The sequence below is a fragment of the Bubalus bubalis genome, chromosome 12 (genome assembly GCF_019923935.1).
Source record: "Bubalus bubalis isolate 160015118507 breed Murrah chromosome 12, NDDB_SH_1, whole genome shotgun sequence".
Classification (NCBI taxonomy): Eukaryota; Metazoa; Chordata; class Mammalia; order Artiodactyla; family Bovidae; genus Bubalus; species Bubalus bubalis.
Genome location: NC_059168.1, coordinates 98,700,410 through 98,721,058, shown reverse-complemented (window position 1 = coordinate 98,721,058; position 20,649 = coordinate 98,700,410). Strand labels below are relative to the sequence as shown.

Sequence of the window (20,649 nt, the reverse complement as noted above, 5' to 3'; positions counted from 1 at the left end):
AAAGAGATGGGCATACCAGACCACCTGACCTGCCTCTTGAGAAACCTATATGCAGGTCAGGAAGCAACAGTTAGAACTGGACATGGAACAACAGACTGGTTCCAAATAGGAAAAGGAGTACGTCAAGGCTGTATATTGTCACCCTGCTTATTTAACTTATATGCAGAGTACATCATGAGAAACGCTGGGCTGGAAGAAGCACAAGCTGGAATCAAGACTGCTAGGAGAAATATCAATAACCTCAGATATGCAGATGACACTACCCTTATGGCAGAAAGTGAAGAAGAACTAGAACCTCTTGATGAAAGTGAAAGACAAGAGTGAAAAAGTTGGCTTAAAGCTCAACATTCAGAAAACTAAGATCATGGCATCCGGTCCCATCACTTCATGGCAAATAGATGGGGAAACAGTGGAAACAGTGTCCGACTTTATTTTGGGGGGCTTCAAAATCACTGCAGATGGTGATTGTAGCCATGAATTAAAAGACGCTTACTCCTTGGAAGGAAAGTTATGACCAACCTAGACAGCACATTAAAAAGCAGAGACTAGTCAAGGCCATGGTTTTTCCAGCAGTCATGTGTGGATGTGAGAGTTGGACTATAAAGAAAGCTGAGCACCGAAGAATTGATGCTTTTGAACTGTGATGTTGGAGAAGACTCTTGACAGTCCCTTTGACTGCAAGGAGATCCAACCAGTCCATCCTAAAGGAGATGAGTCCTGGGTGTTCATTGGAAGGACTGATGCTGAAGCTGAAACTCCAATACTTCGGCTACCTCATTAGAAGAGTTGACTCATTGGAAAAGACCCTGATGCTGGGAGGCATTGGGGGCAGGAGGAGAAGAGGACAACAGAGGATGAGATGGCTGGATGGCATCACCAACTCGATGGACATGAGTCTGGGTAAACTCCGGGAGTTGGTGATGGACACGGAGGCCTGGTGTGCTGCGATTCATGGGGTCACAAAGAGTCGGACACAACTGAGCAACTGAACTGAACTGATTCCTGCAGGTGTGGTAAGTTGCCTCAGTCATGTCTGACTCTTGTGACCCCATGGACATAGCCTACCAGGCTCCTCTCCCCATGGGATTCTCCAGGCAAAAATCCTGGAGTGTGTTGCCATGCCTTCCTCCAGGGGATTTTCCTGATCCAAGGATTGAACCTGCCTCTTAGTTATGTCTCCTGCATTGGCAGGCAGGTTATTTACCACTAGCGCCACCTGGGAAGCTCAGATTTATTCCTGAAAGTGAAAGTCACTCAGTCGTGTCCAACTCTTTGCAACCCCATGGACTATGCAGTCCATGACATTCTCCAGGCCAGAACACTGAAGTGAGTAGCCTTTGCCTTCTCCAGAGGATCTTCCCAACCCAGGGATCAAACCCAGGTCTCCCGAATTGCAGGAGGATTCTTTACCAGCTGAGCCACCAGGGAAGCCTAGGAATACTAGACTGGGTAGCCTATCCCTTCTCCAGCAGATCTTCCCCACCCAGGAATTGAACCAGGGTCTCCTGAATTGCAGGTGGATTCTTCACCAACTGAGCTATCAGGGAAGTCCTAGGTAATTCTAGGTATTTTTTGATGCTATTGCAAATGGTAGTTTTTTAAATTTCAAACTATGTGTTACGGGAATACAGAAATCAAATTGCTTTTTGTTTGCATTATTATTTATAATGATAAAATTAATCTCAAATAATACGTTATTATTGTTTGCTTTTCTTGACTCATATCCTGAAATCTTGCTGAACCCAATCATTAGTTTGAGAAGCTTTTTTGTAGGTCCCACAGAATTTTCTATACAAACAGACGATTATATTAGGTTCCTAGGATTTATGTAACAAATTACCACAAACTCTATAGCAGTTTATTCCGCTAAGAATTCAATTTATTCTGTATTTATTCTGCTGAAAATTCTGTTAAAATATTTGCATCTATACTCACAAAGGATATTGGGCTGTAGTTTTATATTCATCTGTCTTTATCTTTGGTATCAGAGTAATGATGGACTCATGAAATGAGCAGGAATGTTTTCCCTTGTCTTCAGTTTTATGGAAGTTGTATAGAGTTGGAATCATGTGCTATTATTTACTGCTTAAAAGTATGGTAGAATTTATGAGAGATTTTTTTGTCAACCAAATTCCACCAATAAGAAAACTGTGCTGGAATTACTGGAATACAATGCAACTATTCAAAAGAACTAAACAGGACTATATGATCTGACAAAAAAGGGGTTAAAAATATGTCACAGAACAATTTGCATAACATGATCATTTCATGTGATCATGAAATCCATCCTGCATTATGAGTTAACATATACACGTTTATTAATGTGTTTTAACACCTTTATTGGGATATAATTCACATTTAGAGCATACATTTGAAGTGACCAGTTTGGGACTTCCCTGGTGGCCAGGTGGCTAAGACTCCATGCTTCCAATGCAGGGGGCCCAGATAGGGAACTAGATCCCACATGTCCCAACCAAGAGTTAGCATGCCGTGACTAAAGATCCCACACGAGGCAACTAAAGATTCCGCATGCCACAACTAAGACCCGGCATAGTCAAATAAATAAATTAAAAAAAAAATAAAGTGAATAATTCACTGTTTTTCAGTCTATTCATTGTTTTTCTTTCTAACCACAGAGCTGTACATGTACAACTATCATCTATCAACCACACAATGATTATCACCATCTAATTTTAGACCATTTTCATCACCCCAAAGAAACCCTGTACCCATTAGCATTAATTCCTATTTCCCCCACCCCTCAGTCCTAAGGCAACCACTAATCTACTTTCTCCAGTAGCATATTGGGCACCTACCGTCCTGGGGAGTTCATCTTTCAGTGTCCTATCTTTTTGCCTTTTCATACTGTTCATGAGCCAAAGAACGCCCTAAGTACCACACAATTGCACTCACCTCACACGCTAGGAAAGTAATGCTCAAAATTCTCCAAGCCAGGCTTCAGCAATATGTGAACCGTGAACTTCCAGATGTTCGAGATGGTTTTAGAAAAGGCAGACGAACCAGAGATCAAATTGCCAACATCCTCTGGATCATTGAAAGAGCAAGAGAGTTCCAGAAAAACATCTATTTCTGCTTTATTGACTATGCCAAAGCCTTTGACTGTGTGGATCACAATAAACTGTGGAAAATTCTGAAAGAGATGGGCATACCAGACCACCTGACCTGCCTCTTGAGAAACCTATATGCAGGTCAGGAAGCAACAGTTAGAACTGGACATGGAACAACAGACTGGTTCCAAATAGGAAAAGGAGTATGTCAAGGCTGTATATTGTCACCCTGCTTATTTAACTTACATGCAGAGTATATCATGAGAAACGCTGGGCTGGAAGAAGCACAAGCTGGAATCAAGACTGCTAGGAGAAATATCAATAACCTCAGATATGCAGATGACACCACCCTTATGGCAGAAAGTGAAGAACTAGAACCTCTTGATGAAAGTGAAAGACAAGAGTGAAAAAGTTGGCTTAAAGCTCAACATTCAGAAAATGAAGATCATGGCATCCGGTCCCATCACTTCATGGCAAATAGATGGGGAAACAGTGTCAGACTTTATTCTGGGGGGCTTCAAAATCACTGCAGATGGTGACTGCAGCAATGAAATTAAAAGACGCTTACTCCTTGGAAGGAAAGTTATGACCAACATAGACAGCATATTCAAAAGCAGAGACATTACTTTGCCAACAAAGGTCCGTCTAGTCAAGGCTATGGTTTTTCCAGTAGTCATGTATGGATGTGAGAGTTGAATAACTGATGCTTTTGTGGTATTGGAGAAGACTCCTGAGAGCCCCTTGGACTGCAAGGAGATCCAACCAGTCCATCCTAAAGGAGATCAGTCCTGGGTGTTCATTGGAAGGACTGATATTGAAGCTGAAGCTCAATACTTTAGCCACCTGATGTGAAGAGCTGACTCACTTGTAAAAGACCCTGATGCTGGGAGGCATTGGGGGCAGGAGGAGAAGGGGACGACAGAGGATGAGATCGTTGGATGGCATCACTGACTCAATGGACATGGGTTTGGGTGGACTCCAGGAGTTGGTGATGGACAGGGAGGCCTGGTGTACTGCGGTTCATGGGGTCGCAAAGATGCAGACACGACTGAGTGACTGAACTGAAACAGTATATGGGAACTTATTTCTCCAACCAGGGATCAAACCCATGCCCACTGCATTGTGAGCTTAGAGTCTTAACACACGGACTGCCAGGGAAGTCCTAAGCATATCTTGTGTGATAATTCAAAATCAAAACACTTTTTAAAGGATTCAAAATTGCACAAACATACTGATACATGGTCAAAGACTAAAAGATGCTGTGCAGAAGAAAAACATCCACAAAATTAGTTACCAAAATTGCGGGGGGCATCATGTCAGAAAGGATTCCTCAAGAAAGCAGCATCAAAGCTGAGACAAGAAGGACAATAGGTGTGTGCTGGATATAGATGGGAGCAAGAAAAGTGATTAGTAGGGAACAAATGGCTCAGATGGTCAAGAATCCGCCTGCAATGCAGGAGACCTGGGTTGGATCCCTGGGTTGGGAAAATCCCCTGGAGAAGAGAATGGCAATCCACTCTAGTATTCTTGCTTGGAGAATCCCATGAACAGAGGAGCCTGGAGGGCTTCAGTCCATGAAGACGCAGAGTCGGACATGACTGAGCGACTAACATACACACACACAGACACACACACGGGATAGATCATTAAAAGAACCAAAAGTGTTTTAAGGTGTCTGGATTGGAGAAATGAAAGGATGGGGGCGGAGGTGGCAAGAAAGGGGAAAGAGTGGATATAGAGACAGGGATGCCGATCACCTTTGTCTATGTTAAGGGTTATTAAGCAAGGAAGTGCCCTGATCAGATTTATTAGTTTTGCAAACATTCACTATGGAACTATGGAGAGCCTGAGGGGAAGGAGCAGGGGGTTCCATCAGGAGGCTGTTGCAGAAATCCAGAGGCGAAACGATAGTGGACAGAGACTGGCCCTACTGGAGAAGGAGAGGGGCTGGTTTGAGAGATCCTTATAGGATCTGACGACTTGGGCAAGGAGCTGAGGAAAACGGCAGGGGCCAAAGCCCACTCCCCATTGCCCAAGGTGATAGCCGAGGCGCCTGGAGGGCTTAATTAACTAACTGGAGAAGTAGCACCGCGTTCGGGAAGAAGACCGTGAGTGCCTTTGGACGCGTGGGAGTGAGCTACCTGCGGAGAAGCCAGGGAGAGACGTCCAATAGGGCGCTGGACCGAGGGGCAGGCGCAGGAGGCGCCTCGTCGGTGCTGACGAGGAAGGTGGAGTCAGTCCTCCCTTAACCATTCCCGGGCTCCGGGGAACCTCAGGTCAGAGCGCCGCCGGAAGCCGGTGTCACCGAGCCGGTTCCCACCCCCGATCAGCGCCCCAGCCCCGCGAGCGCCCGTAAGGAGCGTCCGGAGGACGGACTGGAGCAGGGACCAACCACCGCTCCCCTCCTCTACTACCCACTTACCCGGCCGGTGTCCGGGAGAGGAGGCGACACGGGGCCCCGGAACTTTCGGCCGCCGCCGCCCGCGTTCGCCGCGGGAATCGGTCCGGGGAACCCGTTCGCTGTTGCTAAGGGGCGGCCCCGGAAGTGACGCGCCTGGGGTTTGTTGACAGCGGAGGCGGCGGCGGCTGCAGGCTCCGAGCCGTAGGAGCCGGATCGGGGGTGGGGCCGGGCCCCGGAGTCAGCGCCCGGCGGCCCTCCGCCCCGCCCGCAGCCCTAAGGGCAAGGTAACGGCCACGGGGTCCCCCCCTCCCCGCGCCACGGCGCGACCCCCATCCCGCCCGGGGATCCGGTCCCTGGGATTCCCAAGCTCCGCCCCGCCGACCCCCGGTCTTCCCCAGACCCCGGCCCTAGCGTGGCGAGATCTCCTGCCTCCGCAGAAGCTCTGGCTCGGAATTCTCCCCGGGCCGCATCCTCTGCGCCTCCTCGCCGAGGAAAGCACACCCCGTTCGTTCCCGGGGCCAAGGGATAGATCTGCGTCCTACCCCTTTCTCCTCCTGCCTCCGGTGCCTCACCATCGCCGCTGCAATCATTTGCAAAGGTCCATCTGAGCCGGAGGTGTGGGAGAACTCCCTGGTCTACCCCTGCTGCCAGGTCTGAGAAACGTGCCTTTAAAAACCTGAGCACCCTTCGTCCAGAAAGAAAATGACGCCCTGTCCATGGCCCCTACAAAATGGGGGATAGATGCAGGGCTGGAAGAACCAGCCTCTGCCCCTCCTACCTGTTGGATGAGCTTGAGTTCCCCCAAAGCAGTGTTTGAAAACTCAGGGATGACACGAATGGGGTCGTTGGAATCCAACAGGGTGGGAAAGGGATGGTGTAGTATTGTAAGCCTAAGTGCCGAGGGAGCCCCATAGGTGAGTTGAAAGTGAAACTGACTGCTGGCTTACAGCTCTGTGGGTGGAACTTGACTTGGCTGCGTTGGGGCCCAAGGTGTCCAAGATTGCCAGTCTTTGTGCCAGTAAGCACGGTGTTTGATTTTTAAATCAGAGAGGGAATGTCTGATGCCCCCATGGAAAAATCCCCCCCATATGGTCTTCCTCAGAAACAGTGTTTCTCTTCAGGATTCAAGCTGGTTAGAATGAGTATTGAGGACAGTTTTGAAAAGGGTCATACACTTGAGTGCAGGAGGTGGTTGCCAGTTGGTAAAGAAGTCTCTCTGTTTCAGTTCACTCGTTCATTCAGCAAATCAGAAAGTTATGTAAGAGGGAGAAAAATATATGTAGGGTTTAGGAAAATAGAGCAGGAAGGGCCATGGAAAGGGTCGGATACTGGGTTTGCCCTTTTTATAGAGGGTGATCCAGAGAAGGGCTCTAATAAGGTGATGTCTGAGCAGAGATCTAAACGGAGGGAGGGAGCAAGTGCAAAGGTCCTGAGGTAGAAAATCTGATGGTTTTATGACATAGCAGGAGGACAGTAGGGCTGGAGCAGAGTGAAGGAGGGGAAGAGTGATTGACAAGGAAATCAGATAAGAGTATGGACGAGACATTGGTGGGGAGGGTGTCAGGGGCTGTTCATGTGATGTACGGACATAAGGGTGTCTAATGGGACACCTTTCAGAACTGCACTAATTTGAAGTGTCTGGTGGTCAGAGAAAATACAGATTTGTTCTAGGTGACAGATGGCTGTTGTACTCTGCCTGGCATTGTAAGTACTCTTTCTCCATCTTGGCAATGACCACTGATGGAAAAAATTTTAAAAAAGGTGGAAGTAGAGCACTGTATTTAAATCTGGTCATAGCACTTGCTTGCTGGTTATGAGAACTGGACGAAGGACCTTTTCCCACCTCTCTGTCCTCATCTGTAGCATAGGATTGTTGGGCTAAATGAGAGGTCATGTACTAAAGTGCTTGGTGCACTATTTGGTGCATATTAAGCCCTCAGTAAGTCTTGCAGGTATGCTGAGGGCAATGACGATGGTGAGGAAATGTTTGCATGTGTCTGTCTCAAAGCTTTTCTTTTTAGCACCAGCTGATGATGTCACTAGCTCTTGGCTGCCTCTCTGAACTTGTAGGATTCTGGAGAACAGTGGGGGAGACAAAGTGGAAACTTGTTGTCACCCCTCAGTGGGAACAGTGGTTGCACATCACTGTCATAGAAGCTGGATCCTGGCTTTTCTGACACCAGTGGGAGGTTATGGGGGCTCTTTTTTTTTTAAGGGCCCAGCAAATCCCCATTTTTCCATGTAATATAGGCCAAATGATGGTGTTGAAATAGATATGACATGGAGACGGGTCACGGGAAGCAGTGTATGTTGGCATGTGGTTGGGGTGTGTGTGGCTGATGGAGACTGTTGATCCTAGATGTGCCCAGCAGAGGCTGAGATGTTTGCAGCCTGCCTGATAAGGCGTGGAACAGTAGTGGTTGCTCTCTCTCCTCAACCCCCAAGCCCGGTTCATAAGCTTGGGTTCATAAGCTGGGCAGGGCAGCTGGGCCAGAGGATTTGAAAATGAAAAGTCATAGCACACTGACTCTGAGAGCTGGGCTGCTGGAGCCAGTTGCTGTGGGTAGAACCTTGGACCAGTCATCTAGGGAGCTGGGGTCAAGGCCAGCTCTGCAGCTGGTTCACTGCGTGAACTTGGACAAGTCCTATCCCCTGCCTGGGCCTCCATTTTTCTGTGTCTATTCTAGCTCTGTGCTGTTGGGAGAATGAAACGAGACACAGGTTTTAAAAGAATTCAGCGCACTCCAACGGGCTTCCCTTGTGGCTTGGCTGGTAAAGAATCCTCCTGCAATGCGGGAGACCTGGGTTCAATCCCTGAGTTGGGAAGATCCCCTAGAGAAGGGAATGGCTACCCACTCCAGTATTCTGGCCTGGAGAATCCCGTGGACTGTGTAGTTCATGGGGTCGCAAAGTATCAGACACGACTGAGCGACCTTCACTTAGTGCACGCTAATGTCCCCTACGAGGTAAGAACAGCTCTTGTCATTAGCACCACCATGATTCTGCAGGCTTCACTTTGGGGCATAGGACTTCAGTACCTCAGCTGCTCTTGACTCTTGAAATGCAAGTTCAGAGACCCGTGTTGGAGCATTTACTTTGAGACCAATATCCTGTGACTGGTTCAATCACTGACGCTAATTTTTCCAGCTTCAGAAATGGGCATAAGGATCTCTCCAAGCATTAGTCTTGGGAAATCCCTCCATAATTATTGGTTACCACCTTCTTGCCATTATTTCATCATGTCTCCTCAGCAAACCCATGTGGTAGGTGCTGTTGGCAACTCGTGGACAGATAAGGACCCTGATGAATATTGAAGCTGGTGAACATTGCTTGGGGACCTCATGGAGCTGAGGCTCCTTCACCCGCAACCAACCAGTCACATGGTTACTGTGTCATGGAGACCCCATGAGTTACACTGGGTCCCTTCTTCAGGAAGCTTCTAGTCCTGTGGTCAAAAAATAATATATGCCCGTAGGATAGTTACCAGTGATGCCTGATCATCTATGCTCAGTGCCCAAGGACAGTCCAGGTTGTAAGGAGGCAAAGGCTTATGCTACAGAACGGGGAGCTGAGGCTTGAAGAAATGGTTCCTGCCTACAGCATAGTGATGGAGAGACCCAAGCTCCTCCTGGAGGGGCACATCATCACACATCTTTGAACCATAGTTTCTTCATCTGGAAAACAAAATCATAGGTCCTTGTAGGTTATATGTGGCTTCAATGAACACATGCATGGAAAGCACAAAATTCTGGGTCTCAGAGTAATGAATACATGTATACATACTGATATGTACACACGGACCTGTGTATGTATACATAGTCTGTGGCCAGTTCACCACTGAGTCTCAGCTGCCTCATCTGTAAGTGGTCGATTATAACTCCTGCCTCATGTAGTTGTTGGGAGAATTAAATGAGTTAACATGTGTGGAGTACTTAGCAGGGTCCTCGGAATTCGGTGCTCAGTATGACTGTGATCACTGTTTGATTGCAAGCATGGAACCCGTGTCCCCGAGGCCACTCTGCCTCTTTGTACACTGGTGAGGGGTGATGCGCTTTCCATTTCCACATCTTCCTAATGTCACCCACCCTGCAGATTAGTCTCTGCAGGTCAGAGACCCACTGGTATGCCCTCAGATCCTCGCCTGCACCCCTGCCCCCAGCACCTGCCCTGACCCCCTCCACAGCAGCCTCCCACCTCCTCTATCTGGCCTGTGATCCGGTCCCTCCTGGAAAGCTTCCAGCCTCTGTAAATAGGATATTTGTTTGGGTTTTCCCTGTAGCTCCTGGGTTAATATTTCACAGGGTGGGCACCGCTTAGTGCTTCTGGCTCCCCCAGCCTCTGTCGACTGGGTGTCAGGACACTGGCGGGGTCCCATGCGCCCTCCTCTGGATCCCAGATTCCCTTCCCCTTCCATTGGATGGACAGGAGACTGGATGGCTTGGTGAGAAGCATGGGTTTGGTTTAGGTTTGGATTGCACCCCACTCTTGTTAGTTGTGTGACTTTAGACAAGCCTCAGTGTCTTCATTGGAATACAGAGTAACAATCTCTACCTCAGGGTGTTTTAATGTGCCAACTGGGGCAGAAGCAAACCTTTATTCGGTTATGTGCCAGGCACAGGCCAGGCCCCAAGGACCCAGGAGGGTGGAAGCGGAGAGGATTCCTCTCCTCCTGAATCCTCGCGGCCCAGCCCGGGCTGGGGGAGGAGTCGTTAGACAAATTATTACACAAGTGATGAATTAGCCACAAGCACAGGATCCTAGAGAATGTGGTTTGTTGGTTAAGTTAGCAACTATATGAAATAAAGCCGTAAGGAGCTTAGACTGGAAGCAGCCAACTTGGAGGTGGCTGTTACTGTTCGCTCCCCACTGCCCCCCACCCCACTGGATGTCATAGCTCCTGTCAGATGCAGGCAAGAGACGGGATGGAGGAAGACGCAGGGTTCTTCTGCTGTGTGCTCGTTCTGTTATAATCAGGGTTCTCTCCATCTCCAGTTGCCAGAATCCCAAATGGCCAGTGCCCACCATGAGAATGCAAAGCCCGAGGGGCTAGTCATGGGGTGGGTAGAGATGTCCACCTCTGGCCTGAAGGGGTACAAGTAGGGGGGGCCCCCAGGTGTCTCAGCCTCTGTGCTGAGATGGACGGCCCATTCTTCCTCCAGTTCATCCCCGCCCCCAGCAGCAGGGCTGGCACTGCCAAAAGCTGGTTGCCAGATCCGTGCCATCTGGCCAGTTATCTTTTGAAGGCACTTGGTTCATCTTGGCGGCTGAAAAACTGGTGTTTCTTACAGGTGAGGAGCAAGGTTAGGGCCGAGCAGCTACCTGGGTGACTGGGCTTGTCCTGCAGAAAGGGCAAACCCCCTGCAGCTCTCCCGTTCAGAGTGGGGAGGGTTCAGCTCTGCCCCCTGGGTGCTGACACTGTCCTGGGCACAGTGGGCGGGGAGCATCTGAGAATATGCCTTGCCCCCCAGGTTCCCTGCTTGTGCTGAAACCCTACAACACACGTGTCGTGCCCACATGGGGCATGCGGCCCGGAGTCGTGGAATCGAGACTGTGGTGCCAGGGCCCCACACCCTCTGCCCTTTCAGTCTGGGAGCATCTTATCCTTCTTCCTGGAATGCCTTTCCCTTCTCTCCCTGCCACCAGAGTGAACTATGACTCATCTTTTGGGTCGCTGCTGAAATGTCACTTCCAAGGACGCCTGCCCTGACTCCCCAGCCCAGGGCAGGTCCCCTGGGGCTCGGGCACCCAGAGCCCCAGGTACCACCCTCTCCTTCAGAGCATGGGGCCCAGTGGCATGGGTTTGTGTGCTTCTTAGGTGGGGGTGTCTGTCTCCCTCTAGAACCAATGTGCTCCACGAAGACCAAGACCTGCCTGATAGACAGTAACCCTGGGCCAAGTACAGGGATAGGGCCAGAAGAGACAGCCTGGTTCCTGCCCTCAAGCAGCTGGCTGGCTGGCAGGGAAGCTGGATCGTTAAACCAGCATCAGTTCAAAATGTTAATTGTGGTAGGGCCCGTGGGGCAGCCAGCTTGAGAACCCTGGGCAGGTCAGGGAAGGCTTCCCGGAGGAAGCAACACTAAGGCCTGAGGGTTTGGAGACATCAGCTGAGTAAAGAGTTCAAAGGTAGTGTGGGCTGGAGCGGTTGGGAGATGCTTCCTGGAGGAGGGGCAGGAATGTGTTTTGGGGGTTGGGAACGGGGTTTAGGGGAGAAAGTGGATGACTGAAGGTCTGAAGGTGACCCTGTGCCTCTGGCCCATTGCCAGGAGGCCAGTGTGACTGGAGCAGGGAGTCGGAGGTGGCGAGCAGGCTGCAGAGCTGGTTCCACTTCTGGAGGCCTTGAGTGACTGAAGAGATGAACTCGGCAGTTTCCAGCAGGACGCATGGCCCTGCCAGCGGTGCGCACGCTGGGCCCAGCTTCCCAGGCAAGAGGCTGCTGCCCTTGCGCTCACTCTCAAGTGAGCGCAAGCAAGGGAAGGCAGGGCCCAGGCTGCCTGTTTATTGTGCTTTTCCTCAAGGTGTCACGGCACCGGTAGAACAGCTGGCACAGTGAGCCTGGTGGCAGGAGACCCAGGCCTGAGGAGCAGGGGCCTGGAGCTGGGGGAGCAGACCCTGCACTAGTGACCAGGGCCCGTGAGGCAGGAGAAAGGGGTGCCAGGGGTGATGGTGATGTGAAAGCTTTTAGTGAGCAGTTACTATGTGCTAGGTACCACGCTAAGCCCTTTCTATATTGCCCTGTTATCTGCACATGGTGTTCTCTGTCATAGAGAAGAAACCGAGGCACAGAGAAGTGAAGACACTGGCCCAAGTTCCGCAGCCCCCAATGAGTGGGGCTGAGGCTGGAAGCTGGGCTGGCCTGGCTCCAGAGCTCTTAGAGCACAGTCACCAGTGGGGCCAGAACTTAAAGCTGGCCATTCCAAAGGCCTCAATGTTCTGCGGCCACCCACTCGGTTTCCCGAGCAGCCTAGAAGCCTCAAATGTGGATGCAGAGGCTCCAAGAAGCCAGGGGTGATGCCGGGGCCTCACCTCCTGCAGAGCTGTCCAAAAGATGAGGTTCCTGTCCCAGTCTGGACACTCCCTCTCTCTGAGCCTGAGTTTCCTCTTCTGTAAGGTGGGGTCATAACCACTTGTGCACTGAGTTGTGTCACGCCTGAGATGAGGTGTTTTCCCCAACAATCTTGTGAAGTGGGGATTGTTGTCCCCATTTTCCAGATGAGGAAACTGAGGACCAGAGAGGTTAAATAATTTACAAGTGAACTGTGGAACTGAATTGAAACATGGCTCTGTCTAACCACAGAGCCTTCACTTGAAAAAAATAAAGCAAAAACTATTGAAGGATACTATAGACTAGGACAGACGCACAGAGCCTGAGCAGACAGTTTGAATTTCCGCAAGTGTACACACCTATCCCAGCCCACCCAGAGACCCCTGCCACTTTCTGATTACTGCCTCCTGCAAAGGTAATCACCACCCTGATGTCTAACACCATAGATTCATTTCGCTTATTTCCCCGCTCCTGCTTCTTTTTGATCTTTGTTTATTTGGCTGCTCTGAGTCTTAGTCGCGACACACAAAATCTTCCATCTTCCTTGCAGCATGTAGGATTTTTAGTTGCGTCGTATGGGATCTAGTTCCTTGGCCAGGGATTAAACCAGGGCCCCCTGCATTGGGATCTCAGAGTCCTAGGCATTGGACCACCAGGGAAGTTCCTTTCTCCCCCTTTCTGACATAGACTGTCATAGGAAAATGGTTTGGGACTAATTCTTGACTGTCCTTGGGTCTATAAATGGTTGATTGTTTCCTGTCTTGTTCACTCCACTTGGAGTTGAAGGTTCAGTTTTCATTCTCTCTTAGCCACTTATGGTAGCTGAAGATGCATAGTCAGTTGGAATATCACTTACCCGGATCCCGAATCCCTTTTAAACGTGGACCTCTTTGGTGTCCAGGCCATTTTCTTTTTTGTTGAACTGCAATATACATTTTTATTTTATTTTATTTTTTTTATACCCCCACCCAGCAATATACATTTTTAGAAGTGCACACGTCGTAATAGACAGCTCTCTGAATATTGACGAAGTGCACACACCTGTATGCCCAGCACTCAGATAAGGGACTAGAAGCTTCTCAGCACCCAGCCAAACCCCCAGAAAAACCACAGTCCTGACTTCGGCTACCACAGATTAGATTTTCCTTCTTTAAAAAAAATTTTTTTTTTCTTTTGGCCATGTCACATGGCATTCAGGACCTTAGTTCCCCAACCAGGGATGGAACCCGGGCCCCCTGCAGTGGAAGTGTGGAGTCCTAACCACTGGACCACCAGGGAATTAATTCCTAACCACTGGACCACCAGATAATTAATTAATTATCTTGTTTTTTAACATAAGGAAGTTAAAGATAAGTGGATTCACTCAGTGTATGAGTATACACTCTTCTGCGTCTAGCCCCTTTCGCTCAGCAATGTGAGGCTCATCCAGGCTGTGGAGAGGCGGTGCGTTCTCATTGCTGTGTAGTGTTCCATTGGTGAGTCGACCATAATCTTCATTCTCATGTTTGGACGTTCAGCTTCTGTCCTGTTAGGAATAGTGCTGCGGTAGACATTCTGTCTGTCTCTCCATGAACATTTCCATGCCTTGCTGGTGGCTGTATACCTGGGAGTGGAGCTGCTGAACACTGAACGTGTGTGTGTGTGTTCAGCTGTAATAGCGTCTCACATAGTTACACTCGAAGCTCACAGCGGTTCACACGCCCACCAGCAGTGTGGGTGGCCTCCTCTTGTTCCATAGCTTCGCTCAGGCTCGGTGTTGCCTGTTTTGTTGTTTCCAATGGAGCTGTTCTGATGGCTGCAAAATGGTATCTCATTGTGGTTTTCCTTTTCCTTATGTTTACTCTTTGTTTCTTTATCCTTTATGAAATGCCTGTCCAAGTCCTTTGCCTGTTTTTTTTAATTGGATTCTGTGTCCTGATCTGTAGAAGTTTTTATACATTCTGAATACACGTCTTTTGTTGGATATATTATTGGAAACACCTTCTGGTTTGTGAGTTGTCTTTCCTCTCTCTTAATGGTGCCTTTGGATGAAAAGAGTCTTAGTTTTGAGGCAGTCCAATTTGTCAGTTTCTCTTTATGGGTGTTTTGTGTGTGTGACCTACTTAAGAAATTATTGCCTACTCTAAAATCATAAAGATATACTTCTGTGTTTTCTTCTAGAAGTCTGTTTGTTTTACCTTTCACATACAGATACAGGTCTGTGGTCCATCTCAAATTAATTTTTGTGTATGTATGAATAAAGGTTCTTCACTTCAGTGCATATCAGTTTATCATTTTTATCTTATGAGTCCTTTTAAGAAAACTTTACCTACCTCAAGATCATGAAGATTCTCGGAGACTTCATTCCATTTTTTTTTTATTACGCTTTTTACTTTATTTTGGACTGTAGCCAATTAAAAATGTTGTGATAATTTCAGGTGGATAGCAAAGGGACTCAGCTGTACATATACATGTATGCATTGTCTCCCAAACTCCCCTCCCATCCAGGCTGCCACATAACATTGAGCAGAGGTCCCTGTGCTATGCAGTAGGTTCTTGTCGATTATCCATCTTAAATATAACAGTGTGTACATGTCCATCCCAAACTCCCTAACTGTACCTCATTTTTATTTTATTTTATTTTTTTGCCACACTACACAGCTTGTGGGATCTTAGTTCCCTGACCAGGGATTAAACCCTGGGGCCTTAGCAGTGAAGGCATGGAGTCCTAACCACTGGACATCCAGGAAAGTCCCCACTTTTTTTTTTAATTGAGGTATAGTTAATGTACACTGTTGTATGTTCGGGTGTATAACATACTCATTCACAATTGTTAAAGGTTACACTCCATTTAGAGTTACTGTGAAATATTGGCTATCTTCCCTACATTGGAGCAATGTATCCTTATACACTGTTTTACACCTGATAGTTTCTACCTCTTACACGCCTAACCCCATCTCGTCCCTGCCCTTCCCTCTCCCCACTGGTAACCACTAGTCTGTTCTCTATGTCTGTGAGTCTGTTTCTCTTTTGTTATGTTCACTAGTTCATTCTATTTTTTAAATTCCACATGTAAGTGATATCATATAGCCTTTGTGTTTCTCTGACGCGACCTTGCTTTTTTAATAAGTTTTATTGAGCTGTAATTCCCATGCCATCCAGTTCATCTGTTTAAAGCAAATCATTCAGTGGGTTTTGGGTCTATTCACAGAGTTGTGCAACTGTCACGAGGGTCAATTTTAGAACATTTTTCTTCACCCCTAAAAAGAAATCCACAGCCCTTAGCAGTCACTCCCTGTTTCCCTGCACCAGCCCCCAGCCTTCTAGCCTCAGGCAACTGCCGATCTACCCGTGCCTCTGTGGGTTTGCCAGTTTGGCCAAACATTTCATGCACATGCACTCATACCTTAGGTGGCCTTTTGTGATTGGTTTCTTTGACTTAGCGGAACGTTTTCGGGGTGCAGTGTTGTGCGTGCGTCAGCACCTCGCTCCCGTCAGCGCTGAGTAATTCCATGGCATGGTTATACTGTGTTTGTCTGTCCATTCGTCAGTTGATGGGCATTTGAGTTGTTTCCATTTTTGACGCTTTGGGATCATACCACTCTGAACATTAATGAACAGCTTCTCTGTGGTCATGTATCTTCATTTCCCCCCCGGGAGGAGCCCTCATTCCGAATCGTTTCCGGTGAGATGCAGTGATGCCCTGTTTGTTAAACTCTGGCAACGCTAAGTGTCCCCACCGTGACAGCTCTAGACACGGTAGGTGACACAGTAGCGGACACCCCAGTGTAGCAGTTAGCAAAAGCCCCTGTCAGCTCCACCCAAGCGCTGGATCCCCAACACGGACTTCAGCCCACAGACTTTGGGAAGTCACAGAGATGCTCCGACAAGGCCCCCTGCTCTTTGCACAGGTCAAATCATGGGCAGATGGTAGCGCATCAGAGCGGGGCGGGGCAGGGGGGCAGGGGAGGGAGGAGGCAGGAGTCCTGGGCCCTGACCCTGCTAAGCAGCTAAATTTGTTTTTTTGTTTTTAATTTTTGCTTATTTATTTGGCTGCGTTGGGTCTTCGTGTTGGCGTGCGGGCCTCTCTCTTGTTGTGACCTCTAGAGCATAGGCTCAGTTGTGTGGCACACGGGCTCAGTTGCTCCACAGCTTATGGGATCTTAGTTCCCTGACCAGGGATCGAACCCATGTCCCCTGCATTGGAGGACAAATTCTCAGTCACTGAACCACCAGGGAAGTCCCTAAACTGCTCAATTTATATGTGCCTTCCAGGCACCTCAGCTTTACTACTCAGAGAGTGGACGGACCTAGGGCAGCTGGGGCCCTGGCCCTTGCCTGTGGCTCGCTTAGCTTCTTTCCCCTTCCCCAGGCCACAGCTCTGCCAATGATCCTGTGAGTATCAGGGCGTCACCGTTGCCCCTGGGGGCCCCGTCCCGGTGTGGCCCACCTGCTGGCCCCCAGCATGGCGTCCGACACCCCCGAGTCCCTGATGGCCCTCTGCACCGACTTCTGCCTGCGCAACCTGGACGGCACGTTGGGCTGCCTGCTGGACAAGGAGACCCTGCGGCTGCATCCAGACATCTTCCTGCCCAGCGAGATCTGTGACCGGCTCGTCAACGAGTGAGCAGGCGTGGGGCTGGGGCGGGGCCCGAGCCCGGCATGGGTGTGTGCGGAGAGGTTGGGAGTCCTGCGTGCCCCCCTGGGGGTGTGCATGCACGTGGCTATCCGTGGGTGCAGGAGAGCACTGGATCCTGTCCGTATCCATCAAGTTGTTATTGCACATGTTGGTATGTGTGTGGTGGGGTGTGCGTGTAAAAGAATGTGTGTGCCCACACATGGGTTTCTGGTGTACAGGGCAGGTTTGAGTGTGAAACTGCCGGTTTGGATTAAGAGGCTGTAGAAACTTCTTATGTAAGTGAAGGAGTTGCTTGCTGTCCTGGGTGTGTGTGCACGTGTCCAGGCATGTATGTGTGTACATGTGCCTGTGCACACATGTCTCTGTGTGAACCTGAACACGTATTACATGTTTACGCACCAGTGCCTGAATGCTTGACCCCTGAACAGGGATGAGATCATTCGGAAACGCTCTCTGTGGCTTCTCCAAGGAACTCCACGCTAGTAGAGACTCCTAGAAGAGTAATATCCATGCCTGACTGCTCGGGGTTTGGTCCAGGTTCCCCAGAGGGAAACAGTTAGCCCAGAAAGTTGCCTATAAAAGTGGGAACCTGTGTGTGACCCAAGAGCCCAGCTCGTAAAAAATGTTCTCAGTTTGTAATGTAGATTGGGCACTAGATTAGACACTGTGCAGACCAGAGTTGCGTTCGTTTTACAGGTAAAGGCACTGAGGTCTGGAGAAGTTCAGCTACTTGTGTGAAGTTGCCCAGGTAGTGAACATCCAACCCAGGATTTAGATTCTAGAGTGTTTTCCCACCAGGCCAGGATTCTTGCCTCCACTGGTATCTCAGCAGAACTATTACTGAGTGCTTGCCCTGTTCCCAGCTCAGAGCTCCAGACCCCTCGGCTCAGTCTTGCTGTTGGATGGGGTCCTGAGAGGGGCTGATCAAGGAATCAGAAGCTGGCTTAAAGAAGACAGGGAGTGCGGATGTGTGTGTTTGTTACAGAAGTGTCTACAGTTTGGGGGGAAGAGCTTGGGATTACCAGTGATAAGAGGCCCTTCATCCCCAGTAACTTTTGGACTCCTGGGTCCTGGGGCTCACTGGTCAGGTGCTCAGGATCCAACCAGGTACCATGAGGAGGAGGAGACGGAAGTTGTTGCTAGGATGATCAGGGAAGTCTTGGCGGGGGAGGCTTGTGCTGGGCCTTGAAGGGAGTGCGAGGGGCCCTCCCCTAAACCAGGCTTCCTTCACTCCCAGGTACGTGGAGCTGGTCAACGCTGCCTGCAACTTTGAACCACACGAGAGCTTCTTCAGCCTCTTCTCCGACCCCCGCAGCACCCGCCTCACCCGCATCCACCTCCGTGAGGACCTGGTGCAAGACCAGGACTTGGAGGCCATTCGCAAGCAGGTGAGACCTGGTCATTCAGGCCCCAGGCACGGCCGCGGGAGGCCGCCCTGAGACAGGCAGGCAGGGAGTCGGAGCAGGAATCCCAAGGCCCCACCAGCGCCCTTCCTATTGTGCAGTGCCTGCGTGTGTACTCACTAAGTCCAACTCTTTGTGATCCCATGGACTGTAGCCTGCCAGACTTCTCTGTCCATGGGATTCTCCAGGCAAGAATACTGGAGTGGGTAGTCATGCCCTCCTCCAGGGGATCTTCCTGACCTAGGGATCGAACCCTCATCTCCTGCAGCTCCTGCTCTGCAGGCATCTTACCACTGAGCCGCCAGGGTCTTCCTACTGTGCAGACCCCTTCCCAATCCCACCTGTGGCCCAGGGCCAGGGTAGGCATGGGCGGAGGTGATGACGGGGCTGTACCCGCCGCCAGGACCTGGTGGAGCTGTACCTGACCAACTGTGAGAAGCTGTCCGCCAAGAGCCTGCAGACTCTAAGGAGCTTCAGCCACACCCTGGTATCCCTGAGCCTCTTCGGCTGCGCCAACATCTTCTACGAGGAGGAGAACCCCGGGGGCTGTGAAGACGAGTGCCTTGTCAACCCCACCTGCCAGGTGCTGGTCAAGGACTTCACCTTCGAGGGCTTCAGCCGCCTGCGCTTCCTCAACCTGGGCCGCATGATCGACGGGGTCCCCGTGGAGTCCCTGCTGCGGCCCCTCAACTCACTGGCTGCCTTGGACCTCTCGGGCATCCAGACGAGCGATGCGGCCTTCCTCACCCAGTGGAAAGACAGCCTGGTGTCCCTCGTGCTCTACAACATGGACCTGTCGGACGACCACATCCGCGTCATTGTCCAGCTGCACAAGCTGCGGTGAGCTCTGAGGTCGCGGGGGTGCCGCGGGGAGGTGGGGGTCGGCAGTCCCAGAAGGTTCCTGAGCCCCCAGCCAGGCAGCACATGGGGCTAGAAGAGACAGTCCTATGCTTTATGCCCCTTGTTCCGGCTGGATCAGGGCTGTTCAGGGCGCCTGGGTCGGCTGTAGCAGGGACCTCGGACTGAAGCAGCAGGAGTTTACGAGGCAGCCCCAGTCTGCGTCCAGCTCCTGACCCGTGACCCCCACCCTGCCCCAACCTCCAGACACCTGGACATCTCCCGAGACCGCCTCTCCAGCTACTACAAGTTCAAGCTGACTCGCAAGGTGCTGAGCCTCTTCGTGCAGAAGCTGGGGAACCTGATGTCCTTGGACATCTCCGGCCACATGATCCTGGAGAACTGCAGCATCTCCAAGATGGACGAGGAAGCAGGACAGACCAGGTGGGGCCCCACCTGCCCTCTTTGCGAGCGGGTGCCATCCAACAACATTGACCAGGTGCCCCTCTGCCAAGCGCTGTGCTGACGAGGAAGAAATAAATCAGGCCCTCTCGCGTGGGTATGAGCTAGTGGGGATAGGCAGGTTATCACGGGGGCTGCGGTAGGGGCAACACGGGGCTCCTGAGTGGCCCCGAGGATCAGAAGGAAGGAGGAGGAGGCATGGCATCCAGGCTGTGCCGAAAGCTCACTCTTGAGTTTGCCAGAAGACGTTTACCACGGCGCTCTGGCAGAGGGAACAGCATGTGCAGAGGCTGGAGGTACGAGCACAGGGAGCGACTGGGAGGTTGCCGCACTCAGATGGGCTGAGCCGTGTGGTGGTGTTCATGGGAGGCCGCCGTTCCCACCACTCGTTAGGTGTTACTGCTGACAGGCTGGACCCCGGGGTTGGTCGGGTGAGAGAGCTGATTCAGAATCCCCTCTAGCTGTCTTTGGTCTTTTTTTTTTTTTTTTTTTAATATTTATTTACTTATCTGGCTGTGTTGGGTCTTAGTTGCAGCATCTGGGCGTGTGGGATCTTAGTTCCCCAACCAGGGATCAAACCTATCTCCCCTGCACTGCAAGGCAGATTCTTAACCACTGGATCACTAGGGAAGACCCTGGTGTTTTTTTTTTTAATCGTAGTATAATTGCTTTAAAATGTTGGGTTAGTTTCTGCTGTACAACAAAGTGAATCACTATATGTATACATATGTCCCCCGTTACTGTCGTTGGTCTTAAGCCCACCCCCCAACCTAGACTGGAATGGAGTTTGGTTGATGGGCATGTCCATTCATGGCTGT

General features: G+C 50.3%; 1 protein-coding gene across 2 annotated transcripts in view; it reads left to right on the top strand.

The window, feature by feature from the left end:
- The first annotated feature begins 5,575 nt into the window (after positions 1–5,575).
- ZER1 (zyg-11 related cell cycle regulator) overlaps positions 5,576–20,649 on the top strand; it is a 30,259-nt gene continuing 15,185 nt past the window's right edge. The window contains exons 1-5 of one of the 2 annotated variants that reach the window (XM_025261797.3): positions 5,576–5,753; positions 16,863–17,113; positions 18,367–18,517; positions 18,936–19,372; positions 19,637–19,813. In XM_025261797.3, coding sequence (XP_025117582.1) covers positions 16,956–17,113; positions 18,367–18,517; positions 18,936–19,372; positions 19,637–19,813 — 923 coding nt within the window. In that variant the 5' untranslated portion in view covers positions 5,576–5,753; positions 16,863–16,955. The remainder of the gene's footprint in view (positions 5,754–16,862; positions 17,114–18,366; positions 18,518–18,935; positions 19,373–19,636; positions 19,814–20,649) is intronic. The other variant, XM_006065344.4, reaches the window with a different exon arrangement.